The sequence below is a fragment of the Elaeis guineensis genome, chromosome 2 (genome assembly GCF_000442705.2).
Source record: "Elaeis guineensis isolate ETL-2024a chromosome 2, EG11, whole genome shotgun sequence".
Taxonomy (NCBI): domain Eukaryota; kingdom Viridiplantae; phylum Streptophyta; class Magnoliopsida; order Arecales; family Arecaceae; genus Elaeis; species Elaeis guineensis.
The window spans coordinates 126026836-126042383 of NC_025994.2; the positions used below are offsets into that span (position 1 = coordinate 126026836).

A 15548-nucleotide genomic window follows, 5' to 3' on the forward strand; every position below is an offset into this window, starting at 1 on the left:
TAAAAAAAAATAAACATTACTTTGTTTTGACTATTAATTTATAAGCAACTCCTCAAAATTTTACGGTCAAATTGAGTAAAACTATATAAAAAATAATAATACTACAATAGCATTTGAAATTCTAATCCCACTCTATCTACTCTATTATTTATATATTGGATTCAATACTGAATTCAAATCGGATCTGGTCGGATCTTAATCCAGTAAACTTAAATCCGATTCGAAATATTGAACGGATTGAATTTTAGAATCCAATTCAATCCCGTAGATCTTTTAAAATAAATTAGATCGTATCTAAGTGGGTCGGTGGATCAATCCTATCCATTTACAGTCTTATCAGTACATCCCCCTGGCTTGAACGCACGAATCTCAATGATCATACGGGCCGAAAAATCAATAAACTAATTGATACCCCATGTAAACCCCATCCTAAAACCTAACGAGCGCTTCCCTCTCTCGCTGCCACCGCCGCGCCGTTGCCGGAACTCGGTGCCCACTTCCTCCTCCGATGTGGCTCTCCCGCTCTCCGAGAACCTTTAGAACCCTCGTCCATCTGCGGCCATTCTCGCAGGCGGCGGCAGCCGCCGTCGCCCCGTGGGACCCGACGGAGGCGCCGCTGGAGTACCTGGAGGGGTTCCCGCGGCCGGACCCGAAGTACAATGAGACGATCCTGGCGATCCCCCGGTCGAGTTCCGGGAAGAACATCGCGGCCAAGGAGCGCAAGGTGGGGCGGGTGCCAAGCATCGTCTTCGAGCAGGCCAACGGCCAGGAGGGCGGCAACAAGCGCCTCATTTCGGTCCAGGCCAAGCAGATACGCAAGCTCGTCGACCACCTCGGCCGCTCCTTCTTTCTCTCCCGTCTCTTCGAGCTTGAGGTCCGTTCCGAGTTGGGAGCCGGGGACATCATCGAGAAAGTTCGAGTCTTGCCTCGAAAGGTATTACAGATGCCAGCCCTTTGATGACCTAATTCTTGGTTAGTTTCTTGCTTTATCTGTGTTTTTGCTTATATAAAAGGCTTTAATGTTACATCAGACGAGTATATTTTAGTTGGCTATGACTTCATGAGGTCGAATCAAATGAACATGTAAATTAAAGTCAGTTATGAGGTCTCCAATGGTTTCAAGTTTGTTTTTAGTTGTTTTGTTTTATTTGCTTGATGATCTTTGTGTTTCAAATGACTAGAACGTAGGGGTAGAGATCGAAATGATTCAGGCAATCTTTTGGTTGAAGAGAATTTAAAGGAATCAATTCGAAAATGGTTTTAAAAAATTGTCAGTCCAGGCATATTCAGTTGCTAACTTTTCATTCGATTTCCTATTAAAAGCCCCACACTGCTCTCAATTTCTCTACTCGTAAATTCCCCAGAGTTGTCTTAGAAGTTGAGAAAACTAATGCTATTACTTAAACAATGTGGAAGATGACACGCTACAATAGTGTTTGGTTGTATCCTCTGATGATGCGTCCTTTTGGGCTTTTTTCAGTTGCATCTCCATTCAGGCACCGATGCACCTCTCAACGTGACGTTCATTAGAGCTCCTTCCTCTGCATTGCTGAAAATAGATGTTCCTCTTGTCTTTAGAGGAGAAGATGCATCTCCTGGACTTAGAAAAGGTATGCCACTCAGATCATATGTTGAACTTTTTTCTGTTTTAGATGATCTAGAAATCTAATGCACCTCATTTTCTTGGTCGCTTAAAACACGACGCGCATGGGATATTCAAACACTGCTTCCTATCATGTAGCAAGGTGATATGATTTATGGATCCTGCCATATTCTATCTTTCATTTTTGTTCTTTCTTTGTTAAAATTGAAATAGACCTGATCGTGAAAAGGGAAGGGGCGATGGTGTATAGCTGGTATACTATTCAATGGAACATGAAAGAGCCTTTTATTCCCTTTTGGATCAGAGAGAGAGTTTGATACTCGGTTGTCAAGTATCACATGACAGTGAGAGAACAAATGTCTCCTAACACTTAAGCATTCTGGTCCTTTACATGGTAAAGCGGCTGAGCACTTACTATCAGAACTTCCACCTGGCAGTCCTGGGCATGTGAGCATTTTGGTGTGTTAGATACATGTCAAGTTCCTTTATGCGTGCAGCATGTATGTATATTGAGTGTTTTCCCTATGACAGAGGTTATTCCTTCATGGCGTTGTGCCAACATGTGGCAATTCAATCCTTTTCAGCTTTTGGTTGGTACCACTAAAAGATGTGGCAAATAGGGGCTATAAGATAGATTAGAGTTTGTCTCATTTCCCCATGTGCCCTGCAGAAGCTAGCATGTTCTGTACTGTATGCATTGCAATGCTTAATTGCATAGTTGTTTCTTTGTTGAAGTTATTGCCACTATTGTTTTGTCTTGTTGTACTTGCTTAGTCTGTTGAGTTCTCTTTTTGGCTAACCTTTAATTTCTTATGTTGTGATGCACATACATCATGCTTATTATTCATTGTCACACTGATGCAAATAGACAGTTGGAAACTAGCATGTGCCATGAATGGATGTTAGGAGGAGGAATTGAGGCCATTTCAAACTGCATGTAACTATCATATGTAGTATTTGCTAAAGCACGTGTTTATGATAGTGTAGGAAGAATGTCAGTCCTACAGAACATGCAAATTTAATGTGTTGGATCAGCATCTTGTGATGGCAATATACGAAAATTTAACTGATCAATTTCATGATTGCTGTTAAATAAGCTGACCATTCTTTCGAAATAAATAAATTGGCTGCTTTGGATGTTCCTGTCTTCAAGTTCGAACTAAAAATTGGGGAAAGGACCAACAGAAAATGGGGTGGTAAGATGGATGCCCTATATGTGGCAAATGGAGCTTTCTTGAGGAACACTTGAATATGCTAGGGTGATACCTGAAAACTTTTGGTTGCAAACAGATAGAAATATTAAAATTGACAAAAATGATTTTTATCTATGTCTATCAAGGACCTTTTTTCTTTTTTTTTTTTTGTTGGGGTGTGGGGGAGCGGGTGTTGATTGCTGGATCCAAATTGCATACTGTTGTTTTCCTTTTCCTGAATTAAGTAGTTCTGTGTAAATTTTTCCTTCTTGGGCACTTGTCCTGAAAATTCAGTTAATCATATACTGCATTCTGAAGGTTTTCAACCATCCATACTGAAAACTTTGTACTTGAGTTGAATAAATTCTTGCTTTTGAAAATTGAAACAAAAAATCTGTGCTTTCATTTCCTTAAAATTTTGAATCATTATGTTGATTATATACATGGAAGTTGGTATTGATTCCACCTAGACTAGAACTAGTGAAATTCTTTATTTTTGACATTCTTCAATGAAAGCCCTTGTTTCTAGAACTGACTATTATTCAAGTATAATCTCTTCACAAAACCGTGTTGCTTGTGATTTTATTTCCTCTATGCATATCTCAAGTTCTAAGGGAAAGGGAAAAACTTGTCAATATCTTTTCCTTTTTATCTTTTGTTAGATTTTGCTGGTGTTTATTCATTAGTGGATTCAGACAAAGCTTGTATCCATAGCAGTTGGTTCTGTTAGCCTGTTACAAGTTGAAGCTCTTTTGATTTTAAAATTAGGATTTATTTCATATTACCTGCAGCTGTCATCCTTTTTCTGTAGTTAAAGGCAGCTTATTAAGTTGGATTTATCTTTGTTGCAAGTTATTCTTATTTTGCTCAATACTACTCTGAAAGCACAAGGCCATTAGGTTTTCTACAATTAATATTGCATGATGATTTGAAGCCTGCAACACTCATTTTAAATTTGCTATATTTATCACCATAGTGGAAATTGTATCTTAAGTAAATATGAGGTTAAAGATGCAGAGCATGATGGGAATCAATACAAAATTACAACATGTCCAGCAGGAATGGTATCCATCTTAGGTTTCCTGCAGGTAAACTAAATATATGTTACCTCTTTTATTCTATCTGTGTGCAGTACCTGTAAGAGTAAATTTGACAACTTTATAAATGGGTACAACAACTGCATGTATCTGGTAGATTATGGAAATAAATCTGTTGCAATATCTAGTGTTCCCGCCACACACTTATCATTAGCTAAATGTCATCATAGCAAGTGGCAGTCAGATATTTGTCTTCGAGAACTTTTTTTTTTTTTTTTCCTTTTCTGATTCTAATTGTTGGATGTTTTCTGTTTCTATTAATTATCATTGATCTATTTTTATGCTCCATCCATGATTAACATGCAGTATGATATGTTGATTTGGCAGGGGCCTACTTTAACACCATAAAAAGGACAGTCAAATACCTCTGCCCTGTTGACATTGTTCCACCATACATAGATGTTGATATAAGTGAGTTGGATGTGGGCCAGAAATTGGTAATGCAAGACCTCAAAGTTCATCCTGCACTTCGTCTGCTTCAATCACCAGACCAACCTGTTTGCAATATCATAGGATCAAGGGGGGCTTCAGAGCCAAAGAAAAAATGAGTCTTCTGCTACGCATGCCTGAGAAACCACCGTTGATGAAATAAGGATTTCAATTTTGATGCTTGGAATTGGCTGCCATTCTTTTCTTCAGAGTTAGGTCGCATTTTCTCAGATAAGAAACTTGTTGCTCTTGTATGAACAATTCAGGATCCACATTTGTTCTTCAAAGCATCGTCTGAGTTAGAACTGTGGTCTGGTTGTATGTAGAGTTGTGCAAGGGTCTGTATGAATGTTACTTGCAGAAAACCCATCTGATTGCTGTATCAGGTTCAAGTACAGTTGTAAAATCCTTATCATCTTTGATGACAACATCTAGAAATACTGTTAGGTGGCGTTTGGTGCATTATATAGGTAATATTGCTATGGTAATGTGATTGTAGAGAGAATATAATTATCTGTTAAAATTACAAAGAATTCTATATTGCAGTGTTTGGTATGTGCAGTAATGTTATTGTAAAATTACAGGAAATTCTACATTGCAGTGTTTGGTATACAAGTTAAATTACATAGAATATAAGCTAATTTTTTCAAAGTATCTTTATTCTTGCTTATTGATTATTATCTATTTTCTAGAGGGGCAATTTAGTTTTCAGACCAACCATTTTTGGTGACATCATCCATTATGTTTTCTTTTCTATTTTCACCAATTGGGACTATCCATAATTTATTTTAATTTATTTTGATGGAGATATTTTGGTCTTCAAATTATTTTATTGGAAGATTGTAGGATTATAGGATTATATGTAATCATATAGTCACGTCTCTCTAGACAATCAGATTATCTTTTTTTGACATAATGCTGCATGTAATACAGCATTACCTGTGAAAGTAACAAAACAAACAGTGTAATTTGATTATCTGTTGCAAATTACATGTAGTCCTGTTAGGATTACATGCTACCAAACGCCCTCTTAATGTGATGCTGATATTTATCAGATGGGCTTGTGCCTTGCTACTTGTAACTTTTGATGGTTCTCTACTGATATATGTATATGCTGCCTGCTAATTTGAGTTGCATGCACATAGATGGTGCACAATAATTTTTTTGTTGCCTCTTTTTGTATGCTTATGTGATATAGGTTGTGACAACAGAAAAATGCTGCATGGTGGCATACTGGCATTGGTTGACCGCAGCCAATTTTTGTGGCGGTGGCAGCATGGGTCAGTCTTCTTTGAACATTGGTTATTGTAGATTACAAGAAAAATGCGGATTTTTATCCGGTTGGTTGGCTATACCGATGAGTAAGCAATTGCCAAAATGTTCCAACAAAAGGACACCCTATGATGACATGATCATAATCATCCAGGGATGTAGGACATAGATCACAAAATTAGGCTAGGGATTTGGGACATAACAATACCATGATGGAAGAGAAGATCTTTGCGAGGCAACTTTTTCCAAAGAAGTCGCCATCAAAAAATCTAACCTCGCATCGCCACCCTCATGCCCCAAATCCAAGCTGTGTCAAGTCAGTCATGATCCGTAAGAGGTTGAATGCAAAGCACATACATATCCTTGATGCCAACCAAAACCTTCTAGTTTTATCCCCTGTGGAATAATATTGCTAGTTCTGACAGAGGAAGCATTGTTATAAGCGTCCCTATAAACATCAACTTCTTTTTGTCTCAAAAAAGTCACGTCGCTCCATAAATTTGCCGATAAATGCTTAGGCTCTCTGCTTATTGGAGCTGTAGAAATGGCTTGTTAAGCGTTACGACATTTTGAGGCCATTTTAAAACCGCTTATGACAGATGTTGAGCTATCTGAATCCATCTAGAGCAAGCATCTGAATGAAAGTTCAGTACATAAATTATGTACACTCCCAAAAGTTCCACCGGCACAAAATGGCATGCCATCCTGAAACCGCAGTTTGGTAGTGTTGATCAAGCTTTTACGAGGATTAAGCAAATCCTTGATGCGAATTTTTAATCTTAATATGCCAAGGTGACATTTTCCTTTGATGTGGTCAGACTGACTGCCCAAGTATTGTGGAATGCATATGCAATCCTCAGTCATTTCAAAATAGAAGGACAATTGGTGAAAAGAAGGCAGACATTTCCGCATCAGCTACAAACTAAACTAGACGGAAAAGTATATCCTACGTCATGTGTGTCATATGACCGTACACTATGTCATTCATCTCGTCCCATTTTGTGGACCTCATTCATTATATGCTTATCTTGATGTTGGCCCATGTGCAGTGTACGTGGTGTAGGATATAAATTCTCAAGCTACGTAGGATCTGAAGTTGAAGTAAAAGGTCATAAAAAAGAAAAATAAACCAACCTCCGTTCCGGAAGTCCAAAGATTCTCTTTTTAGTTATGAACTCATCTGATATATTTTTTATTGAGATAAATTTTTTGTTCACTGCCCAAGGTGTAGAAAATTTGATGTGAAATATACCGTCTCATTCGATTGGACTATATAGTCATCACTTTCCAACACACATTAAATATCTATGGTTCTATTTTTTCGTTTGAAATTTTGAATGACGAAATGACTCTTTTTTTCTGAAAAAATTATGACATCCTATGCCGATATTAGGATATCCTATGTTGAAATTATGACTTCTTATACAGGATATCATAATTATTATGACATCCTATGCCGATATTAGGATATTTGAAATTATGACTTCTTATACAGGATATCATAATTTTTTCACTGGATGTCATAAAGAGGAAAGGATATTTTCATCATTGAAAAATCTCATATAAATTTTTCAATGATGAAAATATTCCTATTGAAATTTTTTTTTGACAAAAATATCCTTATCAAAACTATGACATTTTGTGCAGAAAGTCATAATTTCAGTACAGGATGTCATAATATCAACATAGAATATCATAATTTTTTTTTTTAAAAAAAAATTTCATCATTCAAAATTTTAAATAAAAAATAAAATTATAAATATTAAATATATATTAAAAAATAATAATTATATAATTCAATTGAACGAGACAATATATTTCGCATCGAATTTTTTATATTACAAGCAGTGTACAAAAAAATTTTGCTTTTTGCTAGCCCAGCAGTGGGCTGTGGGGTACTGGGGCCGTACCCTACCCAAGGTAGGACATAAGGGTGGCTCCTTTTTAAAATCTTGATTGGTATCTAGAACCAACCTCCTTGCAAACCGACGCCTTCACCAACTCACGCGTTGGCTGCGTCAAACTGTCAAAGCCAGCCACGGCCGCCTTCACTCATCAGGCAAGATGAGTTCATGTCCTTTGTTGGGATCGTACTATAGTTTATCTAAAGAATAGAACTTGCTGAAATTGAAATATTTGTATCCATTCTAAATATTTAAATTCTTTCCTTCATGTAATTTATTCTCTAATCTGCATAAAAAAAATATGATTTACTCCATTCATGTAACGTGGGATCCATGATTTTTCCAAATTGCGGTGATGATTTTGATGCAATGCAATTTAATTCATAGGAGGTCAAATGTGGACCCAAAGATAAGCATTGAATGGTCTGCCTATGTCTAGGACCAATGCATGCATCAACATCTCAGTTGGCATGCAAAGGACTCGTCTGATTGCATATCGGCATATGATAAATATTGAACCAGGGCCGTATCTTTCACACGAAAGAAGGATGCATCTTCCTTCACACAGAATCATTGACCATTCATGATGCACAGATCTCAAAACAGTCCAAACTCTTATTCATCTATGTGCAAAAGAATTTCAAAGCAACCAGTGGATGAATCCAACAGCCGATTTGCACGAAGGAAGGTGAATCCATCTTTGGCACAAAGGGTGGCTCATCCCTAAAGCCTAATCCTGTAGCATGAGCCCCATATAAGTTGTTGAAATGATTTCCTAGAGAAAAGATGACTTGTTTCGATAATTGGGAACTTAGAGCAGAGATGGAGCATTCAACCCGTTCTTGCGTTCGATCCAGATCACTTCCTTTACGGGTGGGACAGGGAAACGAGACTCATCCCCCTACGGATGTCTAAGCATTACTTGGACCAGGTCTCATTGGACCCCGCCAAATCCCACGGTGGATAACAGGCCACGTTACTCCTTGTTTTTTCTTTTTTTGCAATAATTTCTCCATACGGACAGAATCATATTTTTATTATGGTCTACGTGTCGGAGCCGAAAAGGCAGCTCAACAACTATGAAGAAATTGGAAACCGGAATCTTTTTTTTCTTTCTTTCTTTTTGAATAGGAATCTTTTCTCGTGATCCAATCTCCTGTATTTGCCACGCACTCATCCATTCGGTTCCCTCCCCCCGCTTCTGCTCTTTCGCCATCGATCTGTTTTACATTTTTTTCCGGCTTCTTAACTTCTGCCACCTGGCAATTTCAGGTGGGGCCATTGAGGGGAACAGCGCTGAAAGAGTAGAAGAAAAATTTATACATGAAATCCTTTTTACAATAAATTATAAATTATTGGGGGACTGTCAATGTCTAAAGTAGTGGTCATCACAACAGTTTTGGGTTCCCTCCACAGTATTATTATATATGCTAATGCAAAACAATTATGACTGTTAACACATTATTTAGTATCATAGCGATACATTATTTTATTTGGGAATTTTTTTTTCGAAATTTAATTTCCGTCAACTTCGCTTCAAAAGAAGATGACATGGTATGGAAAATAATATTTTTCTAATCGGATAAATAATAAATGTTTATAATTATGATTAGTTTAATACTTAAGAAAACTGAATTAGGATGTTTTTAGAGAAATACTGACTGTGGTAACCGTTCAAATCATTACTAATGATTCTAGTGGAGGTCCGTTGTAATGGAATAGGTAATTATTGCAACCTTGGTGTATGTATGCGTTGGGACCATGTAAACTTATCGTTCACCTATAGATTTATATATATTTGTCCACTAAGCTTCACTTTCTTGATGGAAGGTTGTTTTTTTTTTTTTTAAATTTAAATATGGGTCAATGGATTTGATCAAAATGGTGCCATCACAGCAACATTCGCTAGTTCCGCTGAGCTTTATAATTATTATATATATCCAACTATCGGAGTCATGCATCAACAATGCCCATTTCCGTCGTGGCACAGCAAATCTGACACATTTCCACGCTGAAGCTTACGCCAAAACGAGTAAAGTTTCGCGAGTAACGGCTAGTGGAGCACATTTTCCTTGAATTTGGTGAGGAAGGCTTTTGATGAACTGAGGGGGGTTATATTTGCAAGGGAGGTTTTACTTGCCAAGTGCCGACTAACCATCTACTTTTTGGATTTTTTTTTTGAGTATTTGGCTCTCAAAGTAAACTCAATCAAAAAGTTGGATACACTTCTGCATTGCAAGATTCAGTCCTCCATAGTGGGAAGGCAACAAAGAGGTGGGTCTTCTTCTCTCCTCGCCTCTTTTCCACAGCCCTGGATTCCCCTTTAGACTTGAACCATCTTTTGTTCTCGATCGAGTATGACAGCTGTAGTTGATTCTAAGTATGCGAGGTATGAGCCATGGGGTTCCTCCTACTAGATGATAATTAAAGTCGAGATATTGCTCCATCGATCGTTTCTTGGATTGGATGAGATTTTTTCTTTCTTTTTTTTTAAAAAAAAAAAAAAAAAAACTTTTCCAGTGCTGGGAATATGAACAGGTAGCTAGAGAGGTTTTGGTTATCGTATCTGCAGCTGTGGATATGACGTTGTTGATACTTGATAGGCTCTCTGGAGATAGCTTCAAGAATATTGGAGTTCATATATTGTGAACTTTGGAATCCGATTTTTGCTTTTCTTGTTTCAACACCTTGTCTCTCCCCATTCTTCTGCGGATCCTTCCATATACATAAGGCAAGGGTTGGCAGGCATCTATCCTATCCTGGGCATGAAAGGAGGGTGCAGAGGTCTCTCGAGCGGCCATGTGCAGCTAGCTGAATGTGCCACATCATTGTGAAACATTATTCTTGATGAATATTTCAATTTTAATGACTTAGGATGTGACGTTTTCTTCCTTGAAGTCCTCTTGTTAAAGATTTAACTTGTTTTAAAATATGAAGTGATCTAAATACTTGCCTCCCTTCATTTCGAAGAGCAATTGGAGTAATTTCGTGGCATCAAGAGACAGACTCAATATGACATGTTTCTGCGAGTGTGCAATCCAAACTTCATATTACTTTCTAAATTGCGCTGCCATTGAGAACTTTCGTTGTGTATGTTTCATTTGATTAGCCTCCGTTGGTTAAGTCAGAAGGCTACAATTTCTCACAATCTGAAAAGTTGTTGGAAGCCCTGTTGGCGTAGAGTGTTGTCAAAAGAGGGCCGTTGTTTCCAGTAATAATAATAATAATATCATAATCAATGTGTGCTGAATCACGATTAGATGGTCTTTAGGTATTGGATCATCCAAAGTCTAATAAATATACTTATTGAATCAACAAATGTCTTGATGTGCGGTAAAACATCCAACCAATCTCTTGTCAGATCATATCTAATGTGATCTGTAGATAGGGTCACAACAATGAATCAATTGCTCCCTTTATGGGTTCGCAATTTTAATTGAGCGACCCGATCTTCATTGGTCGAATGCATAATATGCATAGAAGTCTACTCTAAATGGACCAGTATCTTGGCTATCAAATGAGTGAATGACCTAAGCCTGTTACTCGCAGATAAATAAGGTGGGCACTACTAAAGTTTGTAGAAAGAGTGTCTATATATTTACTCTTTCTACAAGCTATATATGTATGTATGTATAGATACATATATGCATAAATACATATATATGTATGTATGTGTGTGTGTATGTATGTATATGTGTGTATATGTATGTGTGTGTGCATACGTATACAATGTAAAATTATTGATATCATATTTTATTGGAAATTTTAGAGATATATTGTATTGGTTGGTGCACTATTGGTTTGTTGCCAGCTCATATTAGAATTCTCCTTGTATGTTCTCCTAGTAGTTGAAATTTCGCATATATATATATATATATATAAAAGTATGTTATGTATTAATAATTTTAAGTCATGCATTTCAGTGCATGCATCATGATTTAGAAATATGATATATGAGTAGCTAGCCACAGACAGGAATGTTGCATATAAATAACCAGCCACACATAAGAACATGATATATGAATAGCCAATTATGGGCAGGAATGCAGTATATGAGTAGCTAGTCAGGGATAAGAATATGATATAATCCATCGGTTATGAGTAGGAACTATTCGTGGCTAGTCTAATATTGAAAAGATGATCGGATATTCTAAAATTGTTATGATGTTATGTTCAATATTTTCAAAAGCTATATTAAATATTTTATGTATATCATTGTATTATATGTATTGGTAACTCTCCTATGATATTTACTTATCAAAGAACAAGCTTTTATCCCAAGAATTGTAGTATCCCCGCATAAAACAAACTATGCTTCCCACTATCTTATCAAGAAAAAAATTAAATAAAATCTTGTTGAGTACACATCCCAAATTGCCGCATTTATTCAAAGGGCTAATAGAGCACATCCTCTAAGTCCATAATTAACAAAGAAAATACCCACTCTTTGCTATTGATTTCTCTCATGTTTATCTATATTAGGATAAAATCCCGTTGCAACCTTTCACAATTTAACATGTGCCATTGCTGATTACTATTTAGTAATAAGATTTTTACTCAAAGCCGCGCCATACCAACTAGCACATGTCACTATGCCACATGTTATCTTCTCATTTTCTTCTCTCTCCCCACAATTCTATATATATTTATATTATATATATAATATAATATTATAATATAAATATATATACACATGCTTCTCTACTCTAAATTAGATCCTTTGCAATGCGGCCTATGCACCATCATATTGTGCATCCCTAAATGGCCATCATTAGAAGATTGATGATCATCAAATAAAGTAGGGTCACCATCAAAAGATGGAAGATCATTAAACAAATCACAGTGTATGATGTAACATGTGTTTGTTGACGGCCTTGATTGATGGCTAGCTGTGCATCTCTTGATGGTAGTTATTTATGGCTGCATCGCACTCTCTGATACCACATGCATACTATTGAGGTATCTATATTGTTCCCACTCATCCAAGCTAAAATCATCACAACCTCTCCTTCCTTCCTCCCTCTCTCTTTCTTTCTCTTCTCTTAAAAAAATTTTCTTTCCATAGAAACAAAGCAGCTCCCAATGAAGGTGAACTTATCAACAATGGCTGATGATGTTTGCTGCCTCTTTTGGATCCCATCTAAAGGAGACATTCTTCCCCAATGACAACTTCTATGATTTCAAAGACTTACCGGCATGTGGTATATGTATGTGTAGGTATATGTATTATTACGTATGTATATATATGTATATATAACTATGCACGCGTGCACACACATTATATATATATATACAGACATATGTATCTGTATTATAATATGTAATAGCATATATAAGATTATAACATATATTTTATATTATTTTATTATGTGATATAATAATAATTGTATAATGTAATACTAGAGTTAGGAGTATGTTAGGAGCAAAATAAAATAGTTATTATACCAGCTGATGAGAAAATAACTTATCTATTTTGGGCTCGATAAAATTTCTCTAATTTTATGGATAAATACTATCTAAAAAAAATAACTTTGTACTTCTCAACCAATATCTGGTAAGTGAGAAATTTGACATAGCCTATTCTCACAATTTCTTTTCCTTTTCATCTTATCATATTCTTTTATCAAAAATTTTAATTAAGCAACAATTATACATAATTATTTTTGCTAGGAATAAATCTAAAGAACAAAAGTTCCAAATCTATTCTGGGTGTCAGCAATGGCTCCTTCATCGGTGGTGGTACTCGAAGGTATTTTTGCTTTTTCCCATGGGGAGGACCATAGAATCCCTACAGTGTTCGTATTTAACTATTTCTGGTAGTGATAATTGAAGTTGTACATTGTTTATCTTTCTCCAATATATCTATAAGTAACACTATAATCAGTCATTGTATTGCCATCTAATAAGGATATGGTTGATTAGAACAATACTTACGTACTATTTATGTAATACTTGTTAGAAAAGATCCTTCACGAGTGTAGAATACAGATCCTTCATCCAAAATCGCTAATCAAGATGATCATGTCGATATCACAACAAAAAAAAATAAAAAAATGCAATCAAATACGTGAATCGGTCCAAAACTTACCTCCACGAGGTATGTAAGTTTCATTATCAAAAAAAATAAATATAAAAGGAGATCACATACTCTCAACTCTCATAAACCTCTCTCTCTCAATAAGAAGCACTCAATGCTTATAAAGCTCTCACAAAAATCTCAAGAGATTCTCTCTGCTCCATGGGCCGCTCTCAGCCGCTAAATAGATTCTCTGCTCACTCTGTTACCCACAGGTCGTTAGGCCTCTTTTAAAGAACTAAAATCAAGTCCTAATCGAGTCCAAAACGCGTAATAGACTCCTTACATAACTTCAAAATTCCTGTAGTCATTAGATCAACCTTGCAAGCATTTGCAGCCGTCCGATTATGCCCAAACAACACTCGTGAACCATGCATAGATTGTCCAGTTATGAATCAGGGCTTCTCCGCGTGCGCCACATGTTGCATACTCATCTGCACATGCGTGAGCCATGACAAATGCCATCTAAACTGTGGCAGTCCACGCGCAATGCATGGGGTGCATGCGTCCGCATGCCCGTGCGCTGCGGGCTACGCACACTGCAAGCCCCACCTGGGCTGTGCGTGCTGTAGGCCCGTGCGCTGTGGGTTACGTATGCACGCTTGTGGGCTGGGCTGCTCCGTCGTGAGCCTCGCACTACATGCTATAGACTTCTCCATCTTAGGCTTTGTTGATCTAATCTTTGCTGTTATTGATCGAATTCGAGACGTCAAAACTCAACAATATTTGTAGAAGCACAACAAAGAGAGGGCATTAATCGAACGGACTCAATTCTCAATTTCTTCGTTGTATGTATGTATATATATATGTTTATGTGTATACATGTGTATATACATGTACATATATGTATATGTATGTATATATATTATAATATATAATAATATATAAGATTATAATATATATTATATATTATATATTATTAATATATCATATAATAGTAATTGTATAATCTAATTAATGTTAGGGTTAAGAGTATTTTAGGAGTAAAATAAAATAATTATTTTACTAGTTAATAGAAAAATGACTTATGTACCTTAAAGAAGGATAAGATGTTCTTCATATTTTATGGATAAATATTCTTCATTGAAAAATATCTTTTTTTTCTTCTCAGCCGGCATCTGATAACTGGGGAATTTGACATAGCCTTTTTTTATAGTTTTTTTCCTTTTCACCTTCCATGTCCTTCTATCAAAAATTTCAATTAAGCAACAATTATGCATAATTACTTTTGCCGTGAATAAATACAAAGAACAAATTAAGTTCCAAAGCTATTCTGGGCTGTCAGCAATGGCTCTTTTACCGGTGGCGGTACTGGGAGGTATTTTTATGTAATACATTTTGCATTATATTGTTATGTAATATGATAATAATTATATAATGCAATATTGGGCTATGTAAGGTCTTCCCTACTTTTTCTGAAAAAAGAGAATATGATTTGACCTTATAGGTGCAATAAGATAGTGCTTGATTGTTTTCTTGTATTTATTTATCTTCTTTTTCTACATGCTTCATTTATTGTTGTAGACTTCTAGTTCAGGTTCACCGAGTTTGGATTAAAGGGGGATTTTGAAGTTACGAAGTTTCTAAGTTATCTCTATCTTTTGAGATTAAATTTATCATAATTTCTTATCTTTATCATGAAGTCTATCTAGTTGATGAGGTTTATTTTTAGATATCTGTCTTTTAGTTATTTTTATCACTTGATTCTTATTTCTATTTGTACGCTAAAATTAATAATTTTTTTCCTAGTTTCTCCTTCTTTGCGGTCTATCCTTATTTTGTTTGTTATAATAACGCTATAAGGCTCCACAATACGAAAAAATTTTCTACTCCAGCATATAAATGGATCGAAAAAATATAGCAAAATAACATGTTTCTTGAATGAGTGATTGAATCATCATGATCATTATTGCAGTCAAGGATTCATGGCTCGATACGTCAGGTATTGTCCACTTTGACTCACAATCATTTTTG

The 15548-nt window shown here is 36.1% G+C and overlaps 1 protein-coding gene across 1 annotated transcript; it reads left to right on the top strand.

Moving 5' to 3' along the window:
- Positions 1 to 416: 416 nt before the first annotated feature.
- Positions 417 to 4877, top strand: LOC105042949 (uncharacterized). The gene is made up of 3 exons (XM_010920689.4): positions 417 to 934; positions 1481 to 1610; positions 4221 to 4877. The coding sequence occupies exons 1-3, from the start codon at positions 509 to 511 to the stop codon at positions 4439 to 4441; spliced, it is 777 nt and encodes a 258-aa protein (XP_010918991.1). The 5' UTR covers positions 417 to 508; the 3' UTR covers positions 4442 to 4877.
- The last annotated feature ends 10671 nt before the right edge of the window (positions 4878 to 15548 follow it).